At 34.3% G+C, this 27,032-nt stretch overlaps 3 protein-coding genes across 9 annotated transcripts; all 3 read left to right on the forward strand.

The window, feature by feature from the left end:
* The first annotated feature begins 739 nt into the window (after positions 1–739).
* LOC129899009 (uncharacterized) lies at positions 740–10,566 on the forward strand. 7 transcript variants are annotated; one of them, XM_055973748.1, is made up of 8 exons: positions 740–1,052; positions 1,130–1,274; positions 4,474–7,249; positions 9,041–9,076; positions 9,235–9,270; positions 9,423–9,523; positions 10,016–10,070; positions 10,326–10,566. In XM_055973748.1, exons 4-8 carry the CDS (start codon positions 9,045–9,047, stop codon positions 10,453–10,455), a joined length of 354 nt encoding a protein of 117 aa, XP_055829723.1. In that variant the 5' UTR covers positions 740–1,052; positions 1,130–1,274; positions 4,474–7,249; positions 9,041–9,044; the 3' UTR covers positions 10,456–10,566. The 7 variants fall into 7 exon arrangements, with proteins under 7 accessions (XP_055829723.1, XP_055829724.1, XP_055829726.1 ...); XM_055973749.1 differs by lacking the exon at positions 4,474–7,249; XM_055973751.1 differs by lacking the exons at positions 1,130–1,274; positions 4,474–7,249.
* A 2,451-nt stretch (positions 10,567–13,017) lies between these two features.
* LOC129901033 (uncharacterized) lies at positions 13,018–13,974 on the forward strand. Its single transcript, XM_055976140.1, has 3 exons — positions 13,018–13,121; positions 13,242–13,324; positions 13,663–13,974. Exons 1-3 carry the CDS (start codon positions 13,043–13,045, stop codon positions 13,813–13,815), a joined length of 315 nt encoding a protein of 104 aa, XP_055832115.1. The 5' UTR covers positions 13,018–13,042; the 3' UTR covers positions 13,816–13,974.
* A 2,094-nt stretch (positions 13,975–16,068) lies between these two features.
* LOC129900855 (uncharacterized) lies at positions 16,069–21,988 on the forward strand. Its single transcript, XM_055975934.1, has 3 exons — positions 16,069–16,578; positions 19,900–21,241; positions 21,562–21,988. Exons 1-3 carry the CDS (start codon positions 16,204–16,206, stop codon positions 21,789–21,791), a joined length of 1,947 nt encoding a protein of 648 aa, XP_055831909.1. The 5' UTR covers positions 16,069–16,203; the 3' UTR covers positions 21,792–21,988.
* Positions 21,989–27,032: the final 5,044 nt, after the last annotated feature.

Here is a 27,032-nt window from a genome sequence, read left to right on the forward strand (position 1 = left end):
CCCCCTCCCCACAATTAAGATGTTAGTTGATTGTATTATCCTAATCTACTCATAAAAAATATAAAGAAATATTGAAGGACTTTTTTTGAAAAATTATTCAAATTATTTATTAGTTATTATGGATCGAAATGAGTATATTCTTACTTTGGAACACATATAAAAGTAAAAAAAGTTTTTTTTATCGTAATTATACATGAATACAAAATGCTTGATGCGTAGAATTATATTAATGTATTTCTACTGAAATAGTACTAATAACAAAGAAATAGAAATTACCATACATCTGATTTTTGTTGGACCAGGATTCTTTTTAAATTTTATTTTTAGCTTTCTCCTATTTGTGACAAAATTTATTATTTTGGTTAACATTATATTGTATTTTATTATTAATTTAAATATAATGTTTGTACTAATTGTTATTTAAATTTTATTGTATCATATCTCTTATATTCATCGTTAACTTAACGATGAAATATCCCATTTTATGTAACGATTTGGTGTGATCACGTTATTATTTTAATATTTTCTACTCATTTTAATTTTATTTTTTATTTAATAATCATATTTTATTATTTACTGTATTTTTTCATAGTAATTTTACTTTGTATCCTATTTTGTTTTATATATTTATCATTCAAATTATTAATGTGTACATTGATATAATATATTAAAACAATTAAGCACAATATAATAAACACAATATATCAAACACTAATTAATAATAATCCAAACAAAGTGTTTACCCCTGATTTATTGGTTATTTCACTTCTGCGCCGCGCCCTCACAATTTTCAGTCCCCTGCTTTCGCCTTCAGCTCCCCAACTCGCCGGCGAATACATCGGAATCACACCTTTTCTACAGTACTCTTTTGTCTCCATTATACATTCGGCGCGTTGTTCAGTAAGCTTTAGTCTATGTTTAGTATTGGGTGCAAATTGATGCAGCTCGAGATTTCCAAAACTGGCATTTCAATGGTTTCTTCGTCTTCCGGCTCTGTTTCTACCTCCCACATGTCCTCCGGTAATCACCCTCGTCTGCCTCTAGAAGATCAGGTTCCTCTGCTTACCCCTGTGTGTAATTTACTCTTTCCGCATTTGTTTCCTAAAAATGTCTAACTTAACCTACATAGGAGAGTTTTGGGAGAAGTGATTAGAGAGTACATGACACATGTTGAGCTTAGTGAGGATTGGACCTGAGCTATGAGAGTTTGAAGGTCGCGGATGGCTAGAATGTTAATTGGTAATCAAGCATTCCCTCGCTTGATAGGCTTATTGGTAATAGTTGGACCTTTCTTTCTTACTGGTAGTATTAGCACTATTCTAGTAGTTTCTTGCTCTCCCATTTCGGCTATCACCTCTGGTTTTTGTGCGTCAATTATTGCATTATTTTGTTGTTGTTACTATTCTTTCTCCTACTTGTTGTGTAATGCTCTCCATTTTGCATTATTTCGTTGTTGTTATTGCTCCCATATCTGTATCCCCTTTTCAAATTGTTTGGCTTGCTTTATTTAAGTTGAGGGTCAATTGCAAACAACCTCTCTTTCCTACGAGGCAGGGTAAGGTCCGTGCCCTCTTTAGACCCCACTTGTGGGATTACAGTAGGTATGTTGTTGTCTAACTTAACCTACATATTGTATTACGAAAATACGTAAAAGAAATGGTCAAAAATTTAGTTTGAAAGAGAGTACATATTAATATATCAAACTAGTTTCTTGTTCTCAATGGTGTTATTGGTAGTTGTGGTGTTAAAGTAGCTGCCCAGATGAGTAAATGATTGGGAATTGTGAGTTTAATATCGTAAATCCGTATCATATTGAGAATGATTATCAGAAAGTTGTTAAAGTAGTATTATAAAATGAAATACTACCAGAAGTTTTGAGCCATTTAAAACTAGAAAGTGTGTCATTTAAATTGGGATGGAGGGTGTACAGGTTAAGCCGTTTGTCTTCTTGTTTCTCTATTTTAGCTTTACTTGTTTCTACTATAGGAGGTCTCAAGTGTCACTGTTCTTGAAGATTATAAGGAAAGTGTGGTCAGGGAGTGGTCAGGGATTCTCTTGAGTGAGTCACTTCTTTGTTGTAATCATCTAGCATAACGTTTTTGTGTTACTTCTTTGTTGTGGTTTTTTATCTGCATGGATTGCCGTAAAGAGTTTACTTTTACGAGATTGTCTTGCTACTACTTCATTCGGGGTTGTGAAATTAAAGTACAGTTAAAAACAAAGTCTGCTTGAAAAACAGAGTAGTTATTGAATAGGGTTACTTTTACTTATCAGAAAAAATCCTTCTTTCTTATGAAGTCAAATCTTTCAGTACTTGAACATCAGTCAAGTAGTTTAGATCATAAGCTATCTGCTCAGACAAAATCTAAACTTTGATAAGCTTAATCAGGAACTAAGAAAGTCTCCAGGAGAGTGAGTATGCATGGCCTCTTAGGTATTCTTTGTTAATATTTTGGAGCCCATTCAAAAGAATTTTTGGCTTAGGAAGAAAGTGATAATGCTCTTGAAGTCAGTTTTGATGATTTGACAAACTCAGGGAACAGGTAGAGGACCTGATCCCTTTGAGGACTTCTTGTTGGTAACGACAGCAGACAAATAGTACATAACAGATCCTGCCAAGTCTGCAGGTCTGTATGTACGCGGCCGAGTCTCAGTGCAGAAGGCCAGTTGTCTAACCAATACAAATCGTCCAGCACATGGTATATCGGTGATATATACACTTTTTACAACATTTTCCCACTTGCCTTTTTGAATCTGAAAAGGAATATTCGTATACGCTCATGCTCTCAAGTATTGGAAATTTGCTCTTGAAGAAGATCAAGTATCTGATAGAGTTAACAGTGTTTTTATTCTTGTTTTTAGAGTTGTAATTTTTTGTTCTTAATCTTGTAAGGTCTACTTCCTAATCTGTAAAGGAAGTTAGATCAACTCTCATTTGTTATCTCTTTTGAAGTAACTAGAGCTAGTTATGGAGATCATCTGAACTCTAAATCATCTAGGAGTTTAGTGATTTAGGAAGCAACAGAGTTATTATTTCAAGTCTGTAACAGAGTTGTTACAAGGAGTGGAGAGGGATTGTGAGTACAATTTCTAGGTTACAATAGCTTGTACTCTGAATCTTGGCTCAGTTGTTCTAGTGAAGATTTGAGCTGAAATTCTGTGGGACAGGTCATGGTTTTTCTCCCTTGAGTAAGGAGTTTCCACGTAAAAATCTTATGTCTATTTTATCTTTCTGGTCTTTAAGTTTCTGCACTGATTTCTGATAAGGGACCCGGTCTCTACTGTTCTGGTGGAAGCATACATTCTAACAGAAAGCTTTACAATATTGTTGGCATCATGTGCCACACTCGGACATAAACAAGTACTGTAATAGTTAGTAATTCTGTAGCAATCGGAAGTAAAATCTTTTGGATCACTCTATATAGCAGCCTGTTAGGTGATATCCAAATCATATCTGGAAATTTAAGTTATGGGTTACAGTTACTCCAAAATCTAAATGATGATGTAAACTTACTAAGGGAAGCATTTGGATTTGGGATTTAATTGCTTGGTGAACCCTCAAAAGAGATTCCCTCGAGACACCGGACTAGGAGAGGAGAGCTGTATGTGGGTGGAATTTGGGAGAGTGCCTCTCGCCTCTCGTAGCAAAGTTGGGAAGCACAAACATATTTCCTCTGTTTTACAGTAGAAATAATACATAAAGTGTAGAACCATTTCATATGTCTAACCTATTTACTCCTTTATTCTTCTTTGTAACATTTTTATGGAGCTCTGCAACTATCATTATTATACACTATGCCTCATAGAAAGGATATAATTATGAGTTGGTTTAGAGGCTTTAGGTTCTAAACCACTTGGAAAATTTTGGTTTAAGCTTGTAAGCTAGAATAAACCCAACAATTTCTTGGCTAGTGGATGGTGGCCTCAAGTTTTCATTATGACTGTTAGAATTTTTTTTCAGCCAGAAATGTAATCCATCGCTCGCTGATTGATAAAATACTATTATCAGGTCTAACAAGGATATATAGGTTTTGACAAGGGAATAATGTGATACTGCTCCAATTTTGGAATAGTTACAAAATTTTAAGTACTCTATAAACCTTGGTTCTTCTACTAACAATGAACTTAAACCTATGTTTGGCGGGAAAACAAAAATCAGCAAGTTGATTGGGCTACTAGCTATAACCAGATTGTTCTAGTTAATGTTTGTGTATGCAATCTTGTATAAGTTGTTCTATCTCCTGGTATTTACTCTTTTGAATGACAATATTTAATGAGTCACCATTAATTTGTATCATCATGTAAGTGTTTTTGTTTTAGCATCATTAGTTGGATTTTGTCGGTCCTATGAATAAGAAAAACAGAATTTATTATTTCTGTGCTGACAGCTTTATCCTTCTTTACTTACTGAGGATAGTTTTCATCATTTATAGTTGATGAAATCCACGATCTTATGACTGCTTCTTTAAACAGTTTAACAACAGTCCTTCCAGCTCCAACACATATGACAAGGTCAACTTACTTTAATTTGACTTTGTTACACCAATTATGTTGTATCGGGCGGAGTGTTGACCGGTCAAAAACTCACACTGCTGGAAGCCTACAAACAGATCCAAAGTGCCAAACCACACTATTAAGCATGCACTTTCTAATGTCCCTTAACCACCAACGTGTATTGACATACAAATGCAATTGTCAATCCGCAATGCACATCTACAAAGATATAGACCCCTCTGTTTTAATATTTATAAAAGACACGCTTACCGTCTCTAAAGAAGCATTTACCTCCAAATATAGTCATCTGAGAAGTACTTGGACATCAAATACTTTTTGCCCTCAATTTCATACTTGTTGAACTTCTCAATATCTTCCTTCTCCATGTCAGTAAATGATGAAAAAAATAGTTAGGACCTTTGGTGAGTTCATAATACGATTAGACATGTAGAAAACTTGCATTAGAACAACTTAAAATGAGTATTGTACGAGGATATTAAAGATTGTAATGTAACATGAAACTATTGAAGCCCTCAATTTCATACCTCTCCAACTTCTCAAGATGTTTCTTCTCCTAGGTGGCTTCATGATGAGACAAAAATAATTAGGATCTTCGTTGCTTTCATAATGCGAGTAGAGATGTAGAAGACTTGCATTAGAATGACTTATGATTAGTGTTGTGGCACGATATTAAAGACTTGTAACATGACAAGAAACTATTGAAACCCTCAATTTCATACCTCTTGAACTTCTCAATCTGTTCCTTATCCATGTGGCTACATGATGAGACAAAAATAGTTGGGACCTTTGTTGAGTTTATGATTAGACATGTAGAAGACTTGCATTTGATCAACTTAAGATGAGTGCTATAGCACGAAGTAAAGATTTGTAACATAACAGGAAACTATTGAAAGGTGATTAATGCATACCAAAAGTTTCTTTTTGTCAAGGCAAATAACTATCAATTTTATATCTTCTCATGGCCAATGGAAGCAAATTTGCACGATGAAAGATAATTTAATCAATGTCTCTATTACCTGAATATACCATCATGTTCCCAACAGGGAAATTGTTGTTACAAGCTTCTCTATTAACTAGTCGCCTGATCAGCATTACCCATAGATCCTTCCTTTAATTGAAATCTTAATTCACTTTTTACGATTTTATTTTTCAGCAACATTCTTATTAGCTTACGGCGGCGCACCCACCGGAAGAGGGGAAGGAATTGGCTCAAAACGTTATATCTCGACACTAGAATTGTAAAGAGGTCCTTATTATGTGTGATAAAATTTACATCGTAAGACTTTAGCTTGAAAAAACAAGCAAAGACTCGAAGGAAATAGGCAGAAAAGGATAAAATACATGGAAACCTACACAAAGCGTGATCCCCAGAAGGGTGGGGTGAACACAGACTTTACTCTACCTTTGATTCCGATAAACCCTCAATTCAAGAAAAGAAATTTGGAATCACAAATGTAGCACTAGAAAGATACAAGAAGCTCCCAATTCAAGAAAAGAAATATGGAATCACAAATGTAGCAACAAAAAAGATATACGAAAATATAGAAGAGAACAAGATCTTCATTCAATCAGACAAATATAAACTTCATACACAATTATAAAGACCAAAAAAGGGAACCAATTCATAAAATTAAAAGTTGGCACTAACCTAGGTACGGTGCGAGAATGCGGCAACACGAACACAAAAGTGAAACCTACTGTCTTAACCTTTTATCCTTATCTATCTATACACACATGGATATTAGCAAGTCGGGTTATATTAGTAAAATTCCGACCTATAGAAATCATGAAAATAAATTAGCAAAAAATATCAATGTCTTAGTATTTGGAACAACAAACATAGGTTTTCTAGTGAATTTTGACTATTGGAGCTAGCTCAACAGTTCAACCTTTCTAATTTAAATCAAACAAAAAATTCCTTCTCACTTAGCCCACCAAAAGGCCAGTCTAGAGAAATTGAAACTTTGGGCTACCATAGCATAGACTGGAAAAGAGCACCAAAACGGGTCTAAGAAGAAAGTTAACAACATACCCAGTGTAATCCTAAAGTAAGGTATGGGTAGGGTGGTGTGTATGCATACTTTACCTCTACCTTGTGAAAGTGTCTCTGGACTGGGCTAAGTGTGAAGGAATTTTTTTGTTTGGTTTCAGTTGGAAAGTCTGAACTGCTGAGCTAGATCCAATAGTCAAAATTCACTAGAATACCCAAATGTTCAAACGTTGATATTCTTTGCTAATTTATTTTTATGACTTCGATAGGTTGGAATTTACTAATAAAACCCGACTTGCTAATATCTATGTGTGTATATAAATAGGGAAAAAACATAAATTCCCCCTGTACTTATCCCGAAAAGTCAGTTACACGCTTAAACTATCATAACAAACTATTACACACATTTACTACTCAAAAGTGAATTTAATACCACCCTCAAAGCTGATGTGGAAATAAAATTAAATACAAAATAAAAGAGGCGTGTTTGAGTCAAAAATAAAGTCAAAAGGTTTTTTTCACCCACCCCTTCTCCTTCACGCCACCCTATCTTTCTTCTTCTTCATTTTTTTCTTATCACAGGCTCTTTTTGCTATGGCTTATGAAAAAGACAAGCCATCTTACACTCTTTTTCCATGATAATTTTTGAGAGAAAAATAGAAAACAAGGTTGAGGGATAGAATCCACTGCAAAGATCGGCGAAATTATTCAATTAGTTAGGTTTGCTGCTCGAATTGTTTTTAGGTGAGACATCTAAAATTGATCAATCCTTACTACTTCCACCATCAAATTTGTAAGTAGAGTGTTGATTATTCATTTTATTTTATCTTTTTTGTTGATTGTGAGCACATGAAATAAGAAAATTTCAGATCTTCCTTTTTCTCTATAAAAAGTTTCTGGGTTTTGCACAAAATCCAATCTTTTAATGTATTTTCATAGATCTTTCATCTCTCTGAAAAATCCTCTCTAGATTTTCCTCAAAATCAGTGATAGTAAATCGAGCACTACGTTTTCAATTATCTTACTAAGATCTTTGCAAATAAATATTGATAATTGTTCTTTGGGTGTTGAGTGGTGAAATTGGTGGTTAGGTATGGTGATTTTTTTTGACAGTGATGTCGTGTGATATTTGATGCTGGGTGTGGTACAATTACTAGGTGGTGATGATGTTGAAATTTTTCATGGTGGTAGGCTTGATAATGGTTAGAAAAGAAGATTATAGAGGAAGAAAAAAATGACATTTTTTTTGAAGAAAAAATGGAGTCATTTAGGTAAGAATGGAGAGAGAAAATCAAGGCAAAAATGATTGAGAAAAAAAGAGAGATAATAAATAAATTACATGTGTAAGCTTGCAAAGATCTAATAGGCGCGTGTAAATCACGCTAGATTGTGCGACTGGCTTTATACGTTTGAGGGTGGTATTAAATTCACTTTTGAGTAGTAAAGGTGTGTAATAGATCACCATGATAGTTTAAACGTGTAACTGACTTTTCGAGACAAGTACGGGGGGAATTTATGTCTTTTCCCCATATAAATATAAGGATAAAGGGTTAAGACAGTAAGTTTCACATCTATGTTCGTGTTGTTGCACTCTTGCAACGTACCTAGGTTAGTGCCAACTTTCAATTTTATGAATTGGTTCCCTTTTTTAGTCTTTATTAATTGTGTGTATGAAATTTTTATCTGTCTGATCGAATGAAGATCTTGTTGTCTTCTATTTTTTTCCTATATCTTTTTGTTGTTGCATTTGTGATTTCAGATTTCTTTTCTTGAGTCGAGGGTTTCTTGTATCTTTTTGCTGTTATCTTTGTGATTCCAGATTTCTTTTCTTGAGTCGAGGGTTTATTAGAAATCAAAGGTGGTGTAAGGTCTGTGTACACCTCACCCTCCTAGGGATCACTCTGGGTATGTTGTTGTGATTCCATATTAGATCTGTAGACTTGTCATCCTTGTGTAGGTTTCCATGTATTTTATCCCTTTCTGCCTATTTCCTTTGGGTCTTTGCTTGTTTTATCGCATATAATAAGGGCCTCTTTGCAATTCTAGTGTTAAGATATATCGTTTTGAGCCAATTCCTTCCCCTTTTTCGGTGGGTTGCGCCGTTATAAGCCAATAAGAATGCTGCTGAAAAATGAAATCTTAAAATGTGAATAAAGATTCAAATTCTTTCCGAAAAGGAAGGATCAATGGGTACTGCTAATTTGGCGACCATTTAATTAGAGAAGATTGTGACAACAATTTCCCTCCTAGGAACATGATGGTGTATTTAGGTAATAGAGACATTGATTAATTATCTTTCATCATGCAAGTTTGCTTCCATGGGCCATAAGAGGATATAAAATTGGTACTTATCTGGCTTGACAAAAAGAAACTTTTGGTATGCATTGATCAACTTTCAATAGTTTCCTTTTATGTTACAAATCTTTAATATCGTGCTATAGCACTCATCTTAAGTTGTTCTAGTGCAAGTCTTCGACATGTCTAATCGCATTATGAAATTAACGAGGTCCTAGCTATTTTTGTCTTATCATGTAGCCACATGGATAAGGAGCAGGTTGAGAAGTTCAAGAGGTATGAAATTGAGGGCTTCAATAGTTTCCTGTTATGTTACAAGTCTTTAATATCGTACTACAACACTCATCTTAAGTTATTCTAATACAAATCTTCTACATGTTTGATCGTATTATGAACGCAACAGAGGTCCTAACTATTTTTGTCTCATCATGTAGCCACCTGGAGAAGGAACATATTGAGAAGTTGAAGAGGTATGAAATTGAGGGATTTAATAGTTTCCTGTTACGTTATAATTCTTTAATATCCAACACTCATTTTAAGTTGTTCTAATGCAAGTCTTCTATATGTCTAATCATATGATGAGCTCACCAGAGGTCCTAACTAATTTTTTTTCATCATGTAGTGACATGGAGAAGGAAGATATTGAGAAGTTCAACAAGTATGAAATTGAGGGCAGAAAATATTTGATGTCCAAGTATTTCTCAGACAAGACTATATTTGGAGGTAAATACTTCTTTAGAATGCGGTAAGCATGTCTTTTGTATATATTAAAACAGAGGGGTCTATATCTTTGTAGATGTGCACTGCCGATTGATAATTGCATTTGTATGTCAATACACATGGTGACTTAAGGGAAATTAGAAAGTGCATGCTTAATACTGTGGTTTGGCACTTTGGATCTATTTGTAGGCTTCCAACAATAATGAATTAATCACCTAAGGCCTGTATAGTAAACCTCTTCTTGATTGAGAATCAACATGTATTGATAAAGTCATAGTTTTTCCTACTGATTTGGTGAGTCTACTACCTTGTTTGTGTTGCTATTATGTTGCAACAAAAGTGATTGTTTATGTTTGTCATGACTTTAATTTTCAGTTTGGCATTGATAGGCTAACAATTGGTTTCTGTTAGAGCTCAGTCCTACATTTTCCTTCCTTAAAAGCAGCAGTAATTTATTACTTTGACATGATTGAATTTGCTGTCAATTGTCTACAGGAAACATATTTGATGTAAAAACAACTAAAGATGGAAAAACCACAAGAGTGAGCAGGTATATCAGAAAATATTGCGTATTTTTAATCTAGCCCACTTTTGAAGGGGATTTTGGGAGCAATGATAAAACTTGTCTTTATGTCTGCGATTGATGCTTGTGTTTGAGTAGGGCTGCCTGCATTACAACCTGAATGTGCGGCCCTTCTTTGGATGAATACGAGATGCTTCGTGCACCAACCGCCCTTTTTGCATGTGGCACATTTTGTGTTCTTGCTTTCCTTTTTCTTCTTTTCTTAATTTTTTTTCACCTCAGGTTTCCTGGTTACCAGTCCTATGCAGATCCTGCCAACTTTAATGATGGTAGCAGCAGCGCGCCAACGCCAAATTCTACCAGTGAAACTCCAAATGTTCGTAAGAGGAAGCACTCTTCAATGAAAGAATAGTTATTTTAGAATTTCATCCCATTTATTGTGTTGTCCTCTTAATCAGTATTAGAGACGCTTTTATTACCATGTAATGAATCTTGAACTTTTCCTAGAAACTTGATTTCATCATTTCGGATTGCACAACTAGCAGCATTATTTTCTTTATCATTTTACTTGCGAATACAGTTTGAAGGCTGTTGAGCATATTACATTTTATTTCTTATAGAAAATAATGTAATATTCAAATTTGTGTCACAGTTGGTCAAGATTTTAAAATCAGCTTATTCTAATTACTTTTTTTCCAAAAGTGTTTTCCAAAATCATATTTTTGGTGAAAAACAGTTTGTGTTTGACTAATTTATTTTTTTGCAAAAACACTTTTGAACATTAATTACTGCTTGATCAAACTTTTAAAAATCATTTTTAAGTGTATTTTCTTAAAAGTGCTTTCAAGTATTTTGGGGGAAATTATTTCTTTAGCTTTTGAAAACCAGTTTTTTGCTACTTCCCCAAAACAATTTTCTCCCAAAAGCTTCCTTAAATACCCCACTTTTTAAAAATAGTATTTTTTGGCCTTCCAAAGGTCTGGTCAAATAGGCTATTACCATTTGTGACCCTTTCGCCCTTTTCTTTTCATTGTGGGCCTCTGACAAGAAAAACAACAAAATAAGTGATTTCTTCTTTTCTGTCTAAATTTTGATAGGTAAAGTTATTTAAAATTGTTTTGATAGGAGATAGCAGGTAATATGTGGTAGAATAGTTTGAGCAAACTGGTAAATTTATAGTTAGGTTGAAAATCAACTCAAACACTATTAAGATTTTAATAGATAGAGTTATCTCAAAATTATTTTAGTTGGAGATATAGAAGACAAAATATATGTATACAATAGAATAGTTTGAGCAAACTGGTAAATGATCATTGCATGCAAACAAACTCAAGCACGATAATAAAGGGTTGGTCAGATGGTAAACATCCACTTCGTTCAATTCTAAAATTGTGAGTTTGAATCGTCAAATAAAAAAAAAAGTGGATAAAAGCCAAACACTGTTATTGTTAAGTAGTACAGCAGTAAGTCATGTGATTGACTATTTTCTTTTCAATTTGGGTTTTTGTTTTGTTTCATGTGGCCATGTCTAAAAAAAGGCAAACAAGTCTTCTCCTTTTCGAAAACCCAGAAATTGAAATAGCAATAATTATTTACAGTCCACCGAGTCCGCGGGGCCAAGACCCAAAATTGGTAGACATCCCAAGTAGAGAATCCCAAAACTCTCATTATAGTAGCTTCATTTTCCGTACAATAGAGGGTAACTCTAGAGCGAAAAATGTGTTACGTAAATTGAGACATGAAGAATACTATAGTAGTTTAATCACTAAATTTGAATATACTGTCACACCTTTTAATTTTCAACTCAGCATACGTGCGACAACACGTGAATAGCAACGCCTAAGTACCTAAATGGCATGACGATAAGGCGGATTATCACAATAGTTCAAGTAGTACCATTAATTCCAAGTCTCCACAATCCTTTAGCCACATCTCATAGTGAAAGCCCCCCCCCCCCCACACACACCACCCCGGCCCCTAAATAATTATTAATTTAAAGAACATTCAAAATTAACCAACAACTGATTATAATAAAAAAAAAAAAGTAGAAGACCGAGCCCTCGTGTTGTGGACTTGTTTGTTAGTAAATCCTAAACTGCAATGTTGTTGTTATTATTATTATTATTATTATCAATTAGTAGCATGATAGATTGAGTGATTCTAGGAAGTTTTACCACTTGTCCATGCTCTTCTCCTTCTCCTCCTTTTACCAATGTTATTGACCCGCCAAAAAAGTTACTTGGATCGAAATAAATCGAGTTAATTAATAGACGGGTTAATAATCAATCTAAATTTATACAAATTATGATTTAATGGGGTAACTTTATTAATGAATATATAGAAATTAAACTTTTAAATTAACAACTTGTTTTGCTTCTACGCAATCCCTGTCCAACAAACAAAACTGCGCTCGAATTAAGGTTGCATGCCCAGCAGATAGGAGGAAAACAGTTGTATCTGCCATTCCACTCTCTTTAATTTTACCAAACAAATACTGAAAATTCCAAATTAAATGTTTTGGTTAGCTGAAAATGAAATTATCAAAAGCAGTTGAAGAATATGAGAAGGCAATTAAGGTTATTTAAGGGGAATGTTGAAAATGTTAATCGAACTTAAATGTTCCAAGTATATTAATTAGGTTCATTTGTCTTTCAAGTTATCCTATTTGTATTATGTACGTAAGTATGACTTTTATGTTATGATCAATCTGAACCAAATTCATAGTGGAATATACGTATGGAAATGCATTTAATTAATATTTTTAGTCTACGCAACTGTTTCTTGGCACCTATAAAAATGTTTTGTTTTAGATAAGTTTTCTATAGTAATTAATGTACTTTATGTTTATCTCCATTTTTTTAATCAAAAAAAAAAAAGTTGTTGTGTGCACCCAAGATTTTGACTAAGTTTTGGACCTTATGCTTTTTCTATAAATATAATCTTAGTTTCTTTCTATGTGCTTCCCCTCCCTTTTTGATAACAAAAGAAAGAGGTGAAAAATGTTGTCCTTAAAAGTTATGTTTGTTCTTATTTTCTTTTTACTATCCATAAAAGATACTACTATTGCTCATGACCAAGGTACATTCCACTTTTGATTTATATGTGTACATAATTTCTCTACATTTTAAAAGTTCCTTTTTCTTGAGAAATCTCATAAATAATAGTCCATTAATTTATACATGCACTCTGATTCTGCAGTTAAAGAAAAAATTGTAATCGTTGATGAAGCTGGAAATGGCATTGTCAAGGTAGGAAGGAACCATCTTATAAATGATGACAAGGTAAAAGAAATAATGCAATGCTACCTTGTTGTTTTTAATTCTCCTTTAATTTACTATAATTTGTCACCTTACTTTTCTGCACCTGGCGAAATAAAAAATTTCATTGTTTTGTGTATAAAAGAAAGTATTTTGACATATATATGAAGTATAATTTGTTATTATAGGTTATTGTTTAGTGTCGAGGATACACAAAAAAGATTCTTTATCCTATAAAGATATGAGTAAGGTCTACTCATATTCTACCTCCTCAAATCTTACCTGTGGGATTATACTGGATATGTTATTGTATAACATTTTTCGACAAAGGATGTTCAACTATGTACTTCTATCAATTGCAGGAAGTTTATGATGGTCATTATGTTCCAGCATCTATTAAAGTACAAGTAATTGGGAGAGGTAGAAAAGAAATGGAAGGCAATAGAGCAAGTTTAATGGATTTCACTGCTGCTGATTATCACACGGCAACAACACACCCTCCAAGGAATAACTGAGCTTAATTATACACAACTCTTCAACCTATATATATATATATATATATATGCTCTTGTGATAAAAGAATTATATACTATTTGTATGCATCCAATGGAAATTCTAGCAAAGGTCTAAAAAGAATTTACATATTTTCATGTGCTAGAATATATAATACACTAACAATGCAGTTAAATTTCTTTTTTGGGTTCTCTTTCTCCCTTACCTCGCCCCATTAGGAGGATCAATAATTTTTCTAAACGTGATTCGAACCTTTAACCTATCGACTACTGATTGATGATGGAGATGTTCAACCACTTGAACAAGCCTCACTTGTTGTGTTTATGGTTCTTATTCGTTAACCATTTCTTATGCTACAAATACCAACGGCTAAAAACAAGATGATCACATTTTTAAACTTCTGCTAATTAACCATCTCAAATTGATTATGGCTAATGTTTTATATGGTCCAAATGGTACATATTTGAAACATCAATAAAATGTGTGAACCGTGTTCATTTTGTGACTCTAAAAGTTTAATCCAATAACAAATAGTAGTGCATGGTCAACATTTTGATATTGTTGCAATGTGTATTCACTCTTAACAAGAAAACAATTCACATGTATGGTGACATAATAAGACTGACCTTTTTATTTTGAGTTGAAAATTAAATACATATATATTACCCCTTAAATTTCTCTTAAGGGTTAATAGATGCAACTATTAGCATAAATGTGGAATTTCTTTTGCCATTATTTTTTGCCTCTTATTTCAAATGCATCAATACTACTCATTCCGTCTCAAAATAGTTGTCATATTTACTTCTTTAGAGTAATTCATTTTTAGAGCTAAATTAGTTAGATTAACTCAATAATTTCAAATTAAAATATTCAAAAACATTGTGAAAAGTTTGCAATTCTTCTAATCTCAATATGTCGAAAAATATATCTTAAAATATTGGTCAAAATTCACATAATTATATAGCTCTCATGATAAGTATTTTAGGACAGAAAATATTATTATGAGGCTGTTTGGGTTGACTTATAAGCTGTTTTTAGCTTTTTTGAGTGTTTGCCTAGCCAACTTAAAGTCATTTTGTGCTTAGAATAAGCCTCAATAAATAGTTGAGTTTATTTGGATGAACTTATTTTAAGTAGTTTATAAGTTGAAAACAGCTTATAAGTCAAAAAAAAAAGTTGGCTTGCACCTACTTTTTTTTTCTCCAAGTTATAAGTTGCTTAAAAATAAGTCAATCCAAACAGGCTATATATCTCTTTAAAATATGGGCAAAAAGCATAAATCCCACTAATTTAGGAATAAATTACTTTCCTTCATGCTAGTTTCCAATATTATGAATCTTACAATATTTGGACTTCGGATACATGTATCTGGCGCGTCCAGATACATGTATCTCAGAGTTAAAATTATTTATTTCAGATACACAGTATTCAAATGGATCCGCATAAATTTGACTCTCTCGCTCGTCTCTCTCCTATCTCCTAATACCTGTATTTTAGAATGTATCTGATATATTAGATGCATGTATCTAGTGTGATTCACATGTACATGGGATACATAGATTATCTCGTTCGCCTCCCTGCTATTCTCTCTCACATCTCTCCCTATTTCAGTGTATCTAGTAGCAAAAATACATGTATCTAGGTGTATATGACTTGAAATCTTATATGAAATTATTAGTTAGTGAAACATTATGTAATTATTTCAACTATAGGGAGAAATAATAAATTTGGTAGGAAATGTTGGTGTAATTAGCACTCCCTCAGTCCCATTTTATGTGACACTCTTTGACTTGACATGATATTTCAGAAAAAAAATGAAGACTTTTGAAACTTGTGGTTTAAAATAATCCTTAGATATTTGTGTGACTGAGATTTATTTCATTAAGGATAAAAGAAGAATTTCAAAGTTAAATTATTCCAATTATAGTAAGGTGACTTTTTTTTGAAACTAATTAAAAAGGAAAATGTGTCATATAAAATGGGATGGAGAGAGTAAGAGCCCGTTTGGATAGGTTTATTTAAGTATTTTTTAAGTTAAAATAATTTTAAACTCTTTTATGGTGTTTGGGTAAACAAGTAAAGTGCTTTTGAACACTCATTTTAAGGTAAAACAGCTTAAAAAAACTGAAAGTAAAAAGTTGAAATTTTCAACTTAAAAAAAGCTTATCCAAACATACTCTAAGTTTTTCCTTAAAATATTGGTCAAAATTTAAAAGTGTGTTTGGGCCTCTTGTGCATGTTTACTTAAGATTTGAGGCCATGGGCCGAAAATTTTCTCCAATGAAGTGAAAAGGATCATTAGCCGTATTCTTGTTGTGAAGAAAACAACTAACGACGGGAACAATTCCGGCGGTTCCAATACTCCGTCTCTCTAGAATTTCTACTCAGAGATGGCGTCCGACGAGGAAGATACCAGAACTCCGGAAATTTATCCAAGCAAACGGGTCAAAACCCTAACCCTGGGTTCACCTGAATCTTCCCCGTCCTCATCCGACAAAGGCAAATCGAAGCTCGAACTTTCGGATTCGGAAAAGGAACCGAATTGCTGTGGTATTTGCTTGACTGAAACTGGACATGGAACGACAATTATCAGAGGTTGTATCGATTGTTGCGACCATTACTTCTGCTTTCTCTGTATCATAGAGTGGTCTAAGGTTGAGTCCAGATGTCCCATGTGTAAACGCCGTTTCTCCATCATCCTCCGCCCTCCCAAACCTCCCATTTTCCCTTCCGAACGCGTTGTCAATGTTCCTGTCCGCGATCAGGTTCTTTACTCTGACTCTGTATTGAATTTTTGTTGGATTTGATGAATGTTGAGTGCTGCATTTTCTCTTTTTGGTGAACGATTGCATGATTGAGGATTTTTTCATGATCGAGGATTCCCCAATTCTGCAAATTGTGAATACTCCTGTGAGCTCAAGTTTATACACTCATTTATGTAGTAAAACCATATAGGCTCATGTCAATCTATGTTTAAATTAAACTAAAATCTGTCAGTAATGCTGATGATTATAGTCGACAAAGGTGGATTCAGGATTAGGAAACTCCGGGTGCCACGCTGTAGCGTAATATACAAAGAGGAAGACTATGCTTAATATTTATTAGCAAGCTTTTACCCAAGATTTAGACTTGTATATTTGGTTTAGTCAAGGTTTTAGTTAGAAGAAGACTAGGTTATGTTCTTCTTATCCACATTTAAATATTTTTTAACGATAAATTCGCTACAAAAGGATGTCCGCGTGATAAAATTAATTTCAAGTAAGTTCACCCAACAGGGCTCGAACTTGCGCCCCGAAGGTTTTAATCTTGATCTTGAACCACTGGCACCATGAGGCACATTGTTTCTCTGGGTGCCATGGTTCATATTTATACATCTCCTCATATATATATATATATATATATATATATAGAGAGAGAGAGAGAGAGAGAGAATTTCAACTTCAACTAAAACATCTGGGTGCTGTGGCACCCCCTCCATTCTACATAGATCCTCCCCTAATAGTTGACATGTGAATTACAAAGATAAAATGGAAAAGATAGGCAGGTTTGCATCAGAATAAATATAGACTCCTTTTTAAGGATGTAATAAGTCCCATCTTACTGATTTTTCAACTCAGAAATTGGCAAACTACCTCTGTTTTAGTTATACTATGTAATTTTGTAATTTGATGAAAAGCTTATGTTCATTTGCTGTATAAAAGCTATCCACTTTGTCTATGGTGATTTCATCATCCTGCATTTACGCCTTTATATCTCGTAAGTTGTCAAACTGTTGTTTACACATTAGGATTCATCAAAAATTTCTGACCAATTTATCTTTAGCCAGTAGTCTATCAGAAACAGTGGCTCCAATTAGTGATCTGCTATATTAAGTGCATTGATGGAAAAGTTATTAACTTCTCACTGCACTCTGAATAATACTTTTTTTATTAGAGTCATCTTAATTCTTCAAAGGTTTGGATTGGAAGACTGTTTTTGTTGTTTCCAATTTTTTTGGTTCATACCTAGTTTCACGTCATGTGCCGATGTGTGTTGTGTATGTCGAGTAATATAATGTATGGTTATGTAAACTAATATCAATATTATTAAAACAAAAATTATAATTATACATGAAAGAATTAAATGCAAATTTCTATATGTGTGAATAGTCAATACAATCCGTTGTATGATGACTTGTTTGTGAGGTCAAGATATTTTTGGACATTGTCTGAACCTACTAAAATGAACGATCAAAATTTAATTAGATCCATATGATTTATTTTTACTTATTTTGATCTTATGGCCACCACCTTTATCAACAGGGTGGTTATAAAATTAGCTTGCCTCATTGATATAAAACATATCTCAACAAAAACTCATGATCAAAAGATTTTCTCCACACGACACTCACCAAAATTAGCAAGATTAGGCACTTCAGACTTGAAAATATTTTAATTGTTGAAATCAAGAATCAATATCTAATAGTAGTAAATAAGAAATACTAAGAAGTGTCACATACACTAAAAAGATTTATTCAGCAAAGTATTGGCAATTTCTAGTCACTTTTGAAAGGAGCATGGATTAATAAGGTTAAATCGTTCATTTTAAGGTATGCCAAAAATGACTTGACTTCATATAATGGCAAATAGATTAATAATCTTATTTCTATATATTCGTCCAACAATGAGCAAACTATCTCCTACGGATATTCTTTTCAAAGTATCGGATGATATGTACTAAAATAAAAGTTAAAAATTAAAATTAGAAAGAATAAAGATACTAGTAATACTGCACCCAAGAGTGTGGCCTAGTGGTCAATGAAGTGATTGAGAGTCATCAGGTCTCAAGTTCAAATCCCACCAGAGACAAAAACACTAGGTGATTCTTCCCATTTGTCCTGGTCTTGGTGGACAGAGTTACCTGGTACATGTTGCTGGTGGGAGGTGGAATGTATCCCTTGGAATTAGTCGAGGTGCGGAAAAGGTGGCCCAACACCACGGTCATTTAAAAAACAGATAATAGTAATACTTAGACATATATCAACGTGGTGCAACCCAAAAAATTATTGATAATAAAGAAAAAAAAGATATCAAACCCGTAAAAACGATGGAACAAAGAAAGGTTGTACGAAATATGAGCCCGATCCGCACCTGAGTTTTATTAATGATTTTACTGATAACCCAATAAGATCTATCAAATTTAATTGGTAATCGAAAAAGTCTCTGATTCTTTTTTGTGAAGACCGTTTCTCCTTCTCATTTCTTCAACTCGCAACGCCTTTTTTTTCATGATCAATGCATTTAGTAAATATTTCCATTAAAAAAAATTATAAAGAAGAAGTCACTGCCTCACTTTGAAATAAGCTTATCGGTTAAACTATTAACCAAACCGTAATGACCATTTGATTAACCGGAACTCGATAATCTATTTCTTATTGGTTCGATTATCGGTTTAGCATATTTACGAACCGATAACTGATAACATTCAAAATTGAAATTGAACCAACCAATAAAGAGTCCTAGAATTTAGTGATAAGTCAGTCAAAACAACTAAACAGGCGATTACGCTAGACATGATTCAAGTCAAATTAGATGTAAACAGTACTTGATTGAACACTAACCAAGAAAAAATAGATGTTTTATAAATAGCCTCGCATTCAAAGATTCTGGAGATCTGTTGGTTCTTGTATAAAAAGCAGTCAACAAAGAAAAAGAGGAGATCATGGGACACTGATATATGTATCAATGTATTTGCTAGAAGTTAAGTGCATATGTGATATGCCTTCATTTAAGATGAGAAACCTTTTTTGTATTATTACTGTCAAAATAATGATAACTACAATTCCCTGTACACAAAGATAAACCAGGTGATCATAAACGGTGGCAACTCTTTCTAACAGCTGTATATGTTTATTTGTATTAAATAGAATATTTAGGTTTATAGCAAGGGTATTTCTGTGATTTAACTTTTAAGTTAGGGGCTTCCTGCTTTTAATATAATATAGATATAATTGTATATGTTAAAGATTCACATGTTTTATGGTAGGCTAGACTAGGTATGATATCTTGACTGTGTCTCATGTATTACTGATGAAAGTGCTTATGCAGGTTTATCATTGCAATGGAAATGCAACAACGGGACCACGGGATCTGTACGCAGAAGTGCAATGTAATGTGTGCCACAGCACAGCCGATGATGTTCTCCTGCTGTTGTGCGACCTTTGTGACACTGCTTATCATACTTACTGTGTTGGCCTTGGTGCTACTGTTCCTGAGGGTGATTGGTTTTGTGCAGACTGCTCACTTCTGAAGGCTGAACAGGCCCATAATGAAGTCAAAACTGATTGCTATACCCAAACTAGTTTCAGTGACCCCCATTCAGCAGAATCAGCAAGAGATGTATCTATATATGATATTGTACGAGAGTCTTATGTTGATGGCGTTGAGAGCGCTCCAACTGGTACTTTGGATGCTTCTGACAGTTCATCTCGTATTGAATCTAGAAGGCAAAGTACTTCTCGAAGCAGCTCGATTAGGTTGGGTTCTGTAGGAAATAATGGTGTTGCAGGACGCGCCACTAAGTTCAATGCCAGAACACTGGGGCATTGCCGCAATGTCCATGATAGGATACGCATGTTGCGTGAACATTGGAATGGTTTTCGAAGTGGATCCTTGAGGTTTCCTTCTAGCAAAGTGAGTAATGCTAGTATTGCTAAACTAAAACCAGTACGTGGCGGCAGTTCTGGTGAATGGCCTTTAGTATCTTGCTCGAGTCAACCAATGACTTCTCAGTCTTCCAATCAAAATAGACTGGACAGTAAAGGGTCAATAGAGGTGGAGAATGCATGGAAAATGATGAATATGGCTAAGGCAATAGAACAAAATAGTGACAGAAACAAAAGTTCCGGTCAGGCCTCAAAACACACAGTTAAGAAGAATACTAGCTACAAAGAAGCTGGTGAATTGAGCTCAAGGTCTATCTCACTAAAGATCGAACAGCATCGGCCTACGTATATTCAAAATGTTGGACCAGGTAGTCATTTCGAGAGTCATGGTTGTAAGTTGGACATTAAAATTAAAGGTGCTTCAAGTGTATATAAAGGTTCTTCAACAGCATGCGGACCATCATATAGTGAGCTTGTATCTTTGAAGAAGTCTCAGCAGCCAGATGTCTGTCATGCGAACAATGGACTACCACGGAAGAATATGCTGTGTTCTGGGTCCACACACTTGATTTCTTCTATCAGGTCGACATCAAGTGCTACCACTGCAGGTTATGACAAAAAGATCAGTTCTTCTTCGAATAGCATTGTGAATCCTCCTCAGGAGAAACTGAAGGTCGAAAAGAGTGATACTAAGAGAAGAGTTGAGGTGGAATCTGATGCCAAGACTGAGATCCAATCTCTTGTGAAGCTCAACCTGAAAATCCTGTGCAGAGATAAAAAGCTCGGTACGTCTTTACTTTGACCTGTAGTTAGCTGATGCATGTATCACTTCATTGTATTTAAATGGTAAATAATTGTTGTAGCATGATGCATCTGGTCTGAGTTGGTTATTCTTTTTCTTGTATAACTACATATACAAAGCAAATGGGACTATAAACAATATTGTCAATGTATTCATACGTCTATAATACTTTGATCATCAATAGCACTTTAGCAACACGGAATCATCAGTCTTATAATCTGTATGACCAAAAAGGAAATGTAAACACATGATATTCTCACTCTCAACTCTTTTTATGATTTTAATCGACTTTCATGTGTGCAGAAGTTGACACATTCAAGAAAGTTGCAAGACTAGCCACTCATTCCATCTTAGCTGCTTGTGGTCTGGAGCACAAAACACCTGGTATTTCTTCCCTTCCAGAATGCGTGTGTGTCCACAGCGAGGAAGATAAGGAGCTCAGGAGATCTACTCTAATGCCTAGATCGTGCCGAGAATGTTTCTTTTTATTTGTGAAGAATGTGGTTAATACTATACTGCTAGACAACAGATGAGGATTGGTAGTTTGCAACACCATTAGACATTTGCCTATATTTCCTTTATAGGTCAGAATTATACCATAGATGAATTAGTTCAGGGGATATTTATCAATTTAGATGGTTATTCTGTATTGTAGACGTTTTGAAAAAGAAAAAAAAAACTACCTTGTTATGTTTGGTAAATGGTAAACTGTTTTTTGGATAGTTATGAATCTTATTTTGTATATATATGAATTTTTCTCTTTTAAGTTTGAATCGAAGAGCACAGGTTTTTTAGGTTGGGCTGCTTTTAAGTGTGGCCCCTTGATGTGGACTTCACAGTAGCCATTGGAGTCCATAAAGTGGGTCGGGAAGTAAAGAATGCTCAGAATTCACAAATAATCATTTTTCATCCTTGCAATAGAAAAGTAAATCTCCAAATTTCACTAGTAAAATTCCAAGATATTATCGTCATTGAGTTCAATATCCATGATTGTTTGGAATTGGATCTCCATAATAGTGACGATCTTTAAGATAGGGCCAGAAAAAAGCCAAAGGCGAAAGCTTTGTGGAGCCACGTCGGTGGTATAAGGGCCAGGTACTTTGAGCATGTGAGTGAGCTACATCAGCAGAACTTTCAGGAAAATAAAAAATGGACTCCTAAAATAACAGGACACTTGGGAAAAGGGGGTAAATATGCTGTATATTTATGTCTCTATCTCCTTTTTTGGGGGGAGGGGGGAGGGGGGAGGATATTCAGTATAGTCCAATACAATGGAGTTTGAAGAGAACATAGTATACGTAAATTTTAACTCTACCTCATAAGTGAATTAAAGAGGCTGTTTCGAATAGACCCCGATTCAAGACAAAAACAGTTTAGAAAAAAATATAATAAAAATACAATAGGCAATAGATATTAACAAAACAATAGATAGAAACATAATAATACTACAATAAAATAAATACTATACACAAAGTACACGAGATAATAGAGTCACAAAAATCAAACAACAAGAAAGTACAAGAGTAGTCTTACGACTACAAGTAAGGGCAACAAGACAAAGCCCTAACCTACTAGCAGTATGGACCACTCCTGCTCTAACCTTCTTACCCTAATTGGCACACCTTTTGATCTAAAATTATGTCATTAATAAGCTGTAACTATGTCATATTCCGTTTAATTATATCTCCCCAATACTTCTTTGGTTTACCTCTACCTCTCTTGAATTCATCCATAACCAACCTCTCACACCTCTACACTGGGACATCCGTTCATCTCCTCATCACATGGTTGAACCATCTCAACCTCGTTTTCCGCATATTGTCTTCCACTAAAGTCACCTCCAACTTGTCTTAGATGTTCTTATTTTTAATTCTATCTCTCCTTAGTAAACCTACACATCCATTGCAACATCCTCATCTCCCCCACTTTCATCTTCTGAAAAGGAGAGCTCTTGACTGGCCAACACTCCATACAACATAGTTGGTCTAACTACCATTCGGTAGAACTTGCCTTTAAGTTTAGATGGCACCTTCTTATCGCACAAGACTCCATATGCGAGTCTCTATTTCATCAACCTTGCACCAATACGATGGGCGACATCTCTTCATTTTCTTGGATAATCGACCTAGCACCAATACAGTAGCTGACATCCTCAGCAATCACTTGATTTTCCTAAATAAACAACCCAAGATATTTGAAAATATTTCTCTTTTGAATAATTTGTGTATCAAAACTCACTTCCACATCAACTTCATATGTCACATCAGTAAATTTGTACTCCAAATATTCAATCTTGGTCCTGCTCAACTTTCTCTTTACCGTTTTGACTTGCTTCAACTTGTGCCTCTGGAGTACATTTCAAAAGCAGATATGTGTTACTCCTCCTGTATTAAGATTAGCAAACCAGAAACAATAAAGATGAAAATAAAAAATAGTATCCGAGTCCACAGAATTCATTGTGTGTCCTTAAGGAATTTAATCCCCTCACTGTACCCGAGTTTATGGATTATTTTCTCCCAAGATAAAACGGATAAATTATTAAAGAAGTAGCAGTACCTCAAACTTCAATAATTTCAGCGAACTCAAAAGCACTCAACTTTGTTTGAAAGAAAATATATATGCAGAAGAAGGAGAAATTTAATGTTTAAAAATGAGAAAAAAATCATCTATTTATAGACAACAAAGGGTAGTGTAAAAAGGTGCTTATCGGAACAGATACAACTCTTCTCAAAAGTCACAACCTTTCAGAAAAGTCGCAACCTTTCAAAAAAGCCACAACTTTTTGGAAAAGTCACAACCTTTCGGAAAGTCACAACCTTTCGAAAAAGTCACAACCTTTCATTTTTCATTCACACCTTTAAAACCCAACAATATGTACAACGAGATCTTTCATAATCTTCTTCGATTGCATTGTCATCATACTTAAACTTGAGTGTACGCCTAAGTATAGGTACCGGTGAAAAAATAGGGTGTCCACTTGAGGAAAAATCCAGAAGCACTTTTCTTTTTTTTAGAATTAATTTAATTAACCTGTCAAGCTAAGTAAATGCTTTTAAATTAAAAATTATACGATAAAAACTATTAAGTGTAATTTAAAATGTCATTTTAGAAGCTACGCTTGTCAACCAAACATAACGAGTTTCACGAAATCTGTTGCCGTTACTACTAACGGAACGGTCTCATTAACGGCGTGTCCGTGAAGATGGTCCCCATGGGCACACGATATGGCAAAGCAAGGTTAACGGCGGGGAATGGGCGCACGTGAGGGGCTGGTCTCTTTCACAAGGTCACGTGCATCACGCAACCTCCCATGTCATCCTTCTAATCTGGGCCTCATGTTTTGGGCCCCTCCACCTACAAAGTACCCATCATCTCACCATATCACAAGTCATAATCGAAAATTTGGACTATTTCTCAATTTGTATGTGTTATTATTACGTATCTTCTTTTGTATTATTTTAAATTAATAATTTATATAATAATTAATACTTTTGAGTAACTCAAGTATAAAAAGCTTACCGTAATAATTCTTCTAACTTCTATCACAATAATGTTATCTATAAATTTTCTAAGTTGGATTGAATCAGTAAACTATACTCTAGCTCCGTACACAGCTCAAAATCACTCCAAGCAATTTTTTTTAAATATGGTAGAGCCACCAGAAAAAATGCACTGAGGAGGCCGGGGACCACCCAATCACGACATGAGTTGGCCACGTGATTTGGGAGGCGGAATAGATGCGGTAAGTAAACATTTTTTATCACGTGACTTTCCCGTATTTCACGGACTACACGACACGGTGCTTGTGTTTTCTTATACGAAAGAAAAGCAAAAATAATTAATTAATTAAACTCAGAGAAAAAAGTATTGTTAACTGATCCCTATAATGATACCTTAAGCAGAGAATGTGTGCAACAGTAAACACCTAAAGAAGCTTCTCCAACTCTACAATTATTATTCGTTGATTAAAATATACGTATTCACAACTTAAACTAATTAATGTTATTATAAAATAAAACTAATGATTGATGCTTCTTTCAGTATAGTATACAATAAAATACCTCTCTTTTGTTATCTGTAAATGTAATCCTATATTTCATTTGCTCTTTGGCCTATTCCTTTGAAGAAACCAGTTTGTGAAAACCACGTGATCTAGTTGTCGTGGATATTTTAAATATTTATAAAGAAGAGATACATTGTCGTGGATAATAAAAACAAAAATGATTTGGGTCGGTGTAAATCTTCTTATAGAGATGTAGTACGTAAATTGAATGAGCTTCAATTCATGTTGCATAAAAGAACAAGACATTTTCATTTTGAGCAACTGCTCTGTACAGTTCATGATGTGGTGCGCCACTAAATTCACCATATTTTGTGGGACTCTCATAGTTTGTAACCTCTAGTACTATCTTAGACCCTCAATACTCATGCCAACAAAAAAGTTAGATCAGATCAGTTGAGATCACATGAGCTTCACTACATGCTGTATTTTCGTCGCCCATTACTAAATAATGCTCACACAAATAAGTAGAGCACCAATAACATATTCTGTGAAACCCCATCAATAATGTGCGAGGAGAGTAGAATATACACAAACCTTATTACTATCTTCTGGAAGTAGAGAGGTTGTTTTCGAAAGACCATTGGTTCAAGTGTAACAAATTCAGTTACAAAGAAGAAGGAGACAACGTGGATAGAATATAGCAATTGTAACAAGGTAACAATGCAAAGTCTACCGAAAAGGATCCGAAAACAACAATAAAATAATATGAAAATCGAGACACAGTAAACAACAAACAAGGATAGATTATTGAAAGCAATAATAAACAATGATAAAATCAAAAACAAGAACTGCAATAATACAACTAGTACCATGGCATACACCAGCCAACCTAAGTAAGACACCACTACACTACCTACTAACTTTTTACCCTAATACACATATTCCACACCCTTCTATCTAAAGTCATGTCATCGGTAGCCTGAAGCTGCGTCATATCCTGTCTTATCACATTTCTCCAATACTTCTTCAGCCTACCTTTACCTTTCCTCGTAGCCTCTATAATCAACCTCTCGCACCTCCTCACTAGTGCAACTACGCATCTCCTCTTCACATGTTCAAATCATCGCAATCTCATTTTCCTCATTTTGTCGACCATAGAGGCCACTCCCACCTTAGCTCGATATTCTCATTTTTAATCTTATCGCTCCAAGTATAACCACACATCTACCTCATCATCCTCATCTCCACAACACGCATCTTCTGGACATGAATGGTTTTGACTGGTCAGCACTCCGCCCTATACAACTATGTCAGTCTAACCACCACTCTATAGAACTTATCCTTGAATTTCGATGGTGCCTTTTTATCGCGCAAGACTCTACTTTATCTACACCGCACTAATACAATGTATGATATCATCATCGATGTCCACTCTCTGCTGAATTATAAACCCAAAATACTTGAAATTGTCTCTCTCAGAGATAACACACAAATAAGTACATTGAATTCGATACTTAAGAATCTTAACAATTGAATTTATTAAATTAAAATTATGAATTAGCCTCTCATTCATCTTATATCTCTGCGTAAAATATGTGTATTATTATTAGTGGCATGCTAAATCATATAACATATAAATTTGACACTATATATATAAATATAATATATATATATATATATTGGGCGGCATAATTTATAGGCTAGCTTAGAGGACTGCATGTTATCGACGTCATGATCCATCGATTAAAAATTAAAGGTCTTCAAACAGGAT

Source organism: Solanum dulcamara, chromosome 8 (assembly GCF_947179165.1).
Source record: "Solanum dulcamara chromosome 8, daSolDulc1.2, whole genome shotgun sequence".
Lineage (NCBI taxonomy): Eukaryota > Viridiplantae > Streptophyta > Magnoliopsida > Solanales > Solanaceae > Solanum > Solanum dulcamara.

Excerpts from the sequence above, each read along its gene's own strand:
- LOC129899009 (XM_055973747.1), top strand. The coding sequence starts at position 9,176 with ATGTTTGATCGTATTATGAACGCAACAGAGGTCCTAACTATTTTTGTC. Across the intron at positions 9,271-9,422 it reads CATATTGAGAAGTTGAAGAG|TGACATGGAGAAGGAAGATA; the intron begins GTATGAAATTGA and ends TTCATCATGTAG. Across the intron at positions 10,071-10,325 it reads AAAACCACAAGAGTGAGCAG|GTTTCCTGGTTACCAGTCCT; the intron begins GTATATCAGAAA and ends TTTTCACCTCAG.
- LOC129901033 (XM_055976140.1), top strand. The coding sequence starts at position 13,043 with ATGTTGTCCTTAAAAGTTATGTTTGTTCTTATTTTCTTTTTACTATCC. Across the intron at positions 13,122-13,241 it reads TACTATTGCTCATGACCAAG|TTAAAGAAAAAATTGTAATC; the intron begins GTACATTCCACT and ends CTGATTCTGCAG. Across the intron at positions 13,325-13,662 it reads ATCTTATAAATGATGACAAG|GAAGTTTATGATGGTCATTA; the intron begins GTAAAAGAAATA and ends TATCAATTGCAG.
- LOC129900855 (XM_055975934.1), top strand. The coding sequence starts at position 16,204 with ATGGCGTCCGACGAGGAAGATACCAGAACTCCGGAAATTTATCCAAGC. Across the intron at positions 16,579-19,899 it reads ATGTTCCTGTCCGCGATCAG|GTTTATCATTGCAATGGAAA; the intron begins GTTCTTTACTCT and ends GTGCTTATGCAG. Across the intron at positions 21,242-21,561 it reads GTGCAGAGATAAAAAGCTCG|AAGTTGACACATTCAAGAAA; the intron begins GTACGTCTTTAC and ends TCATGTGTGCAG.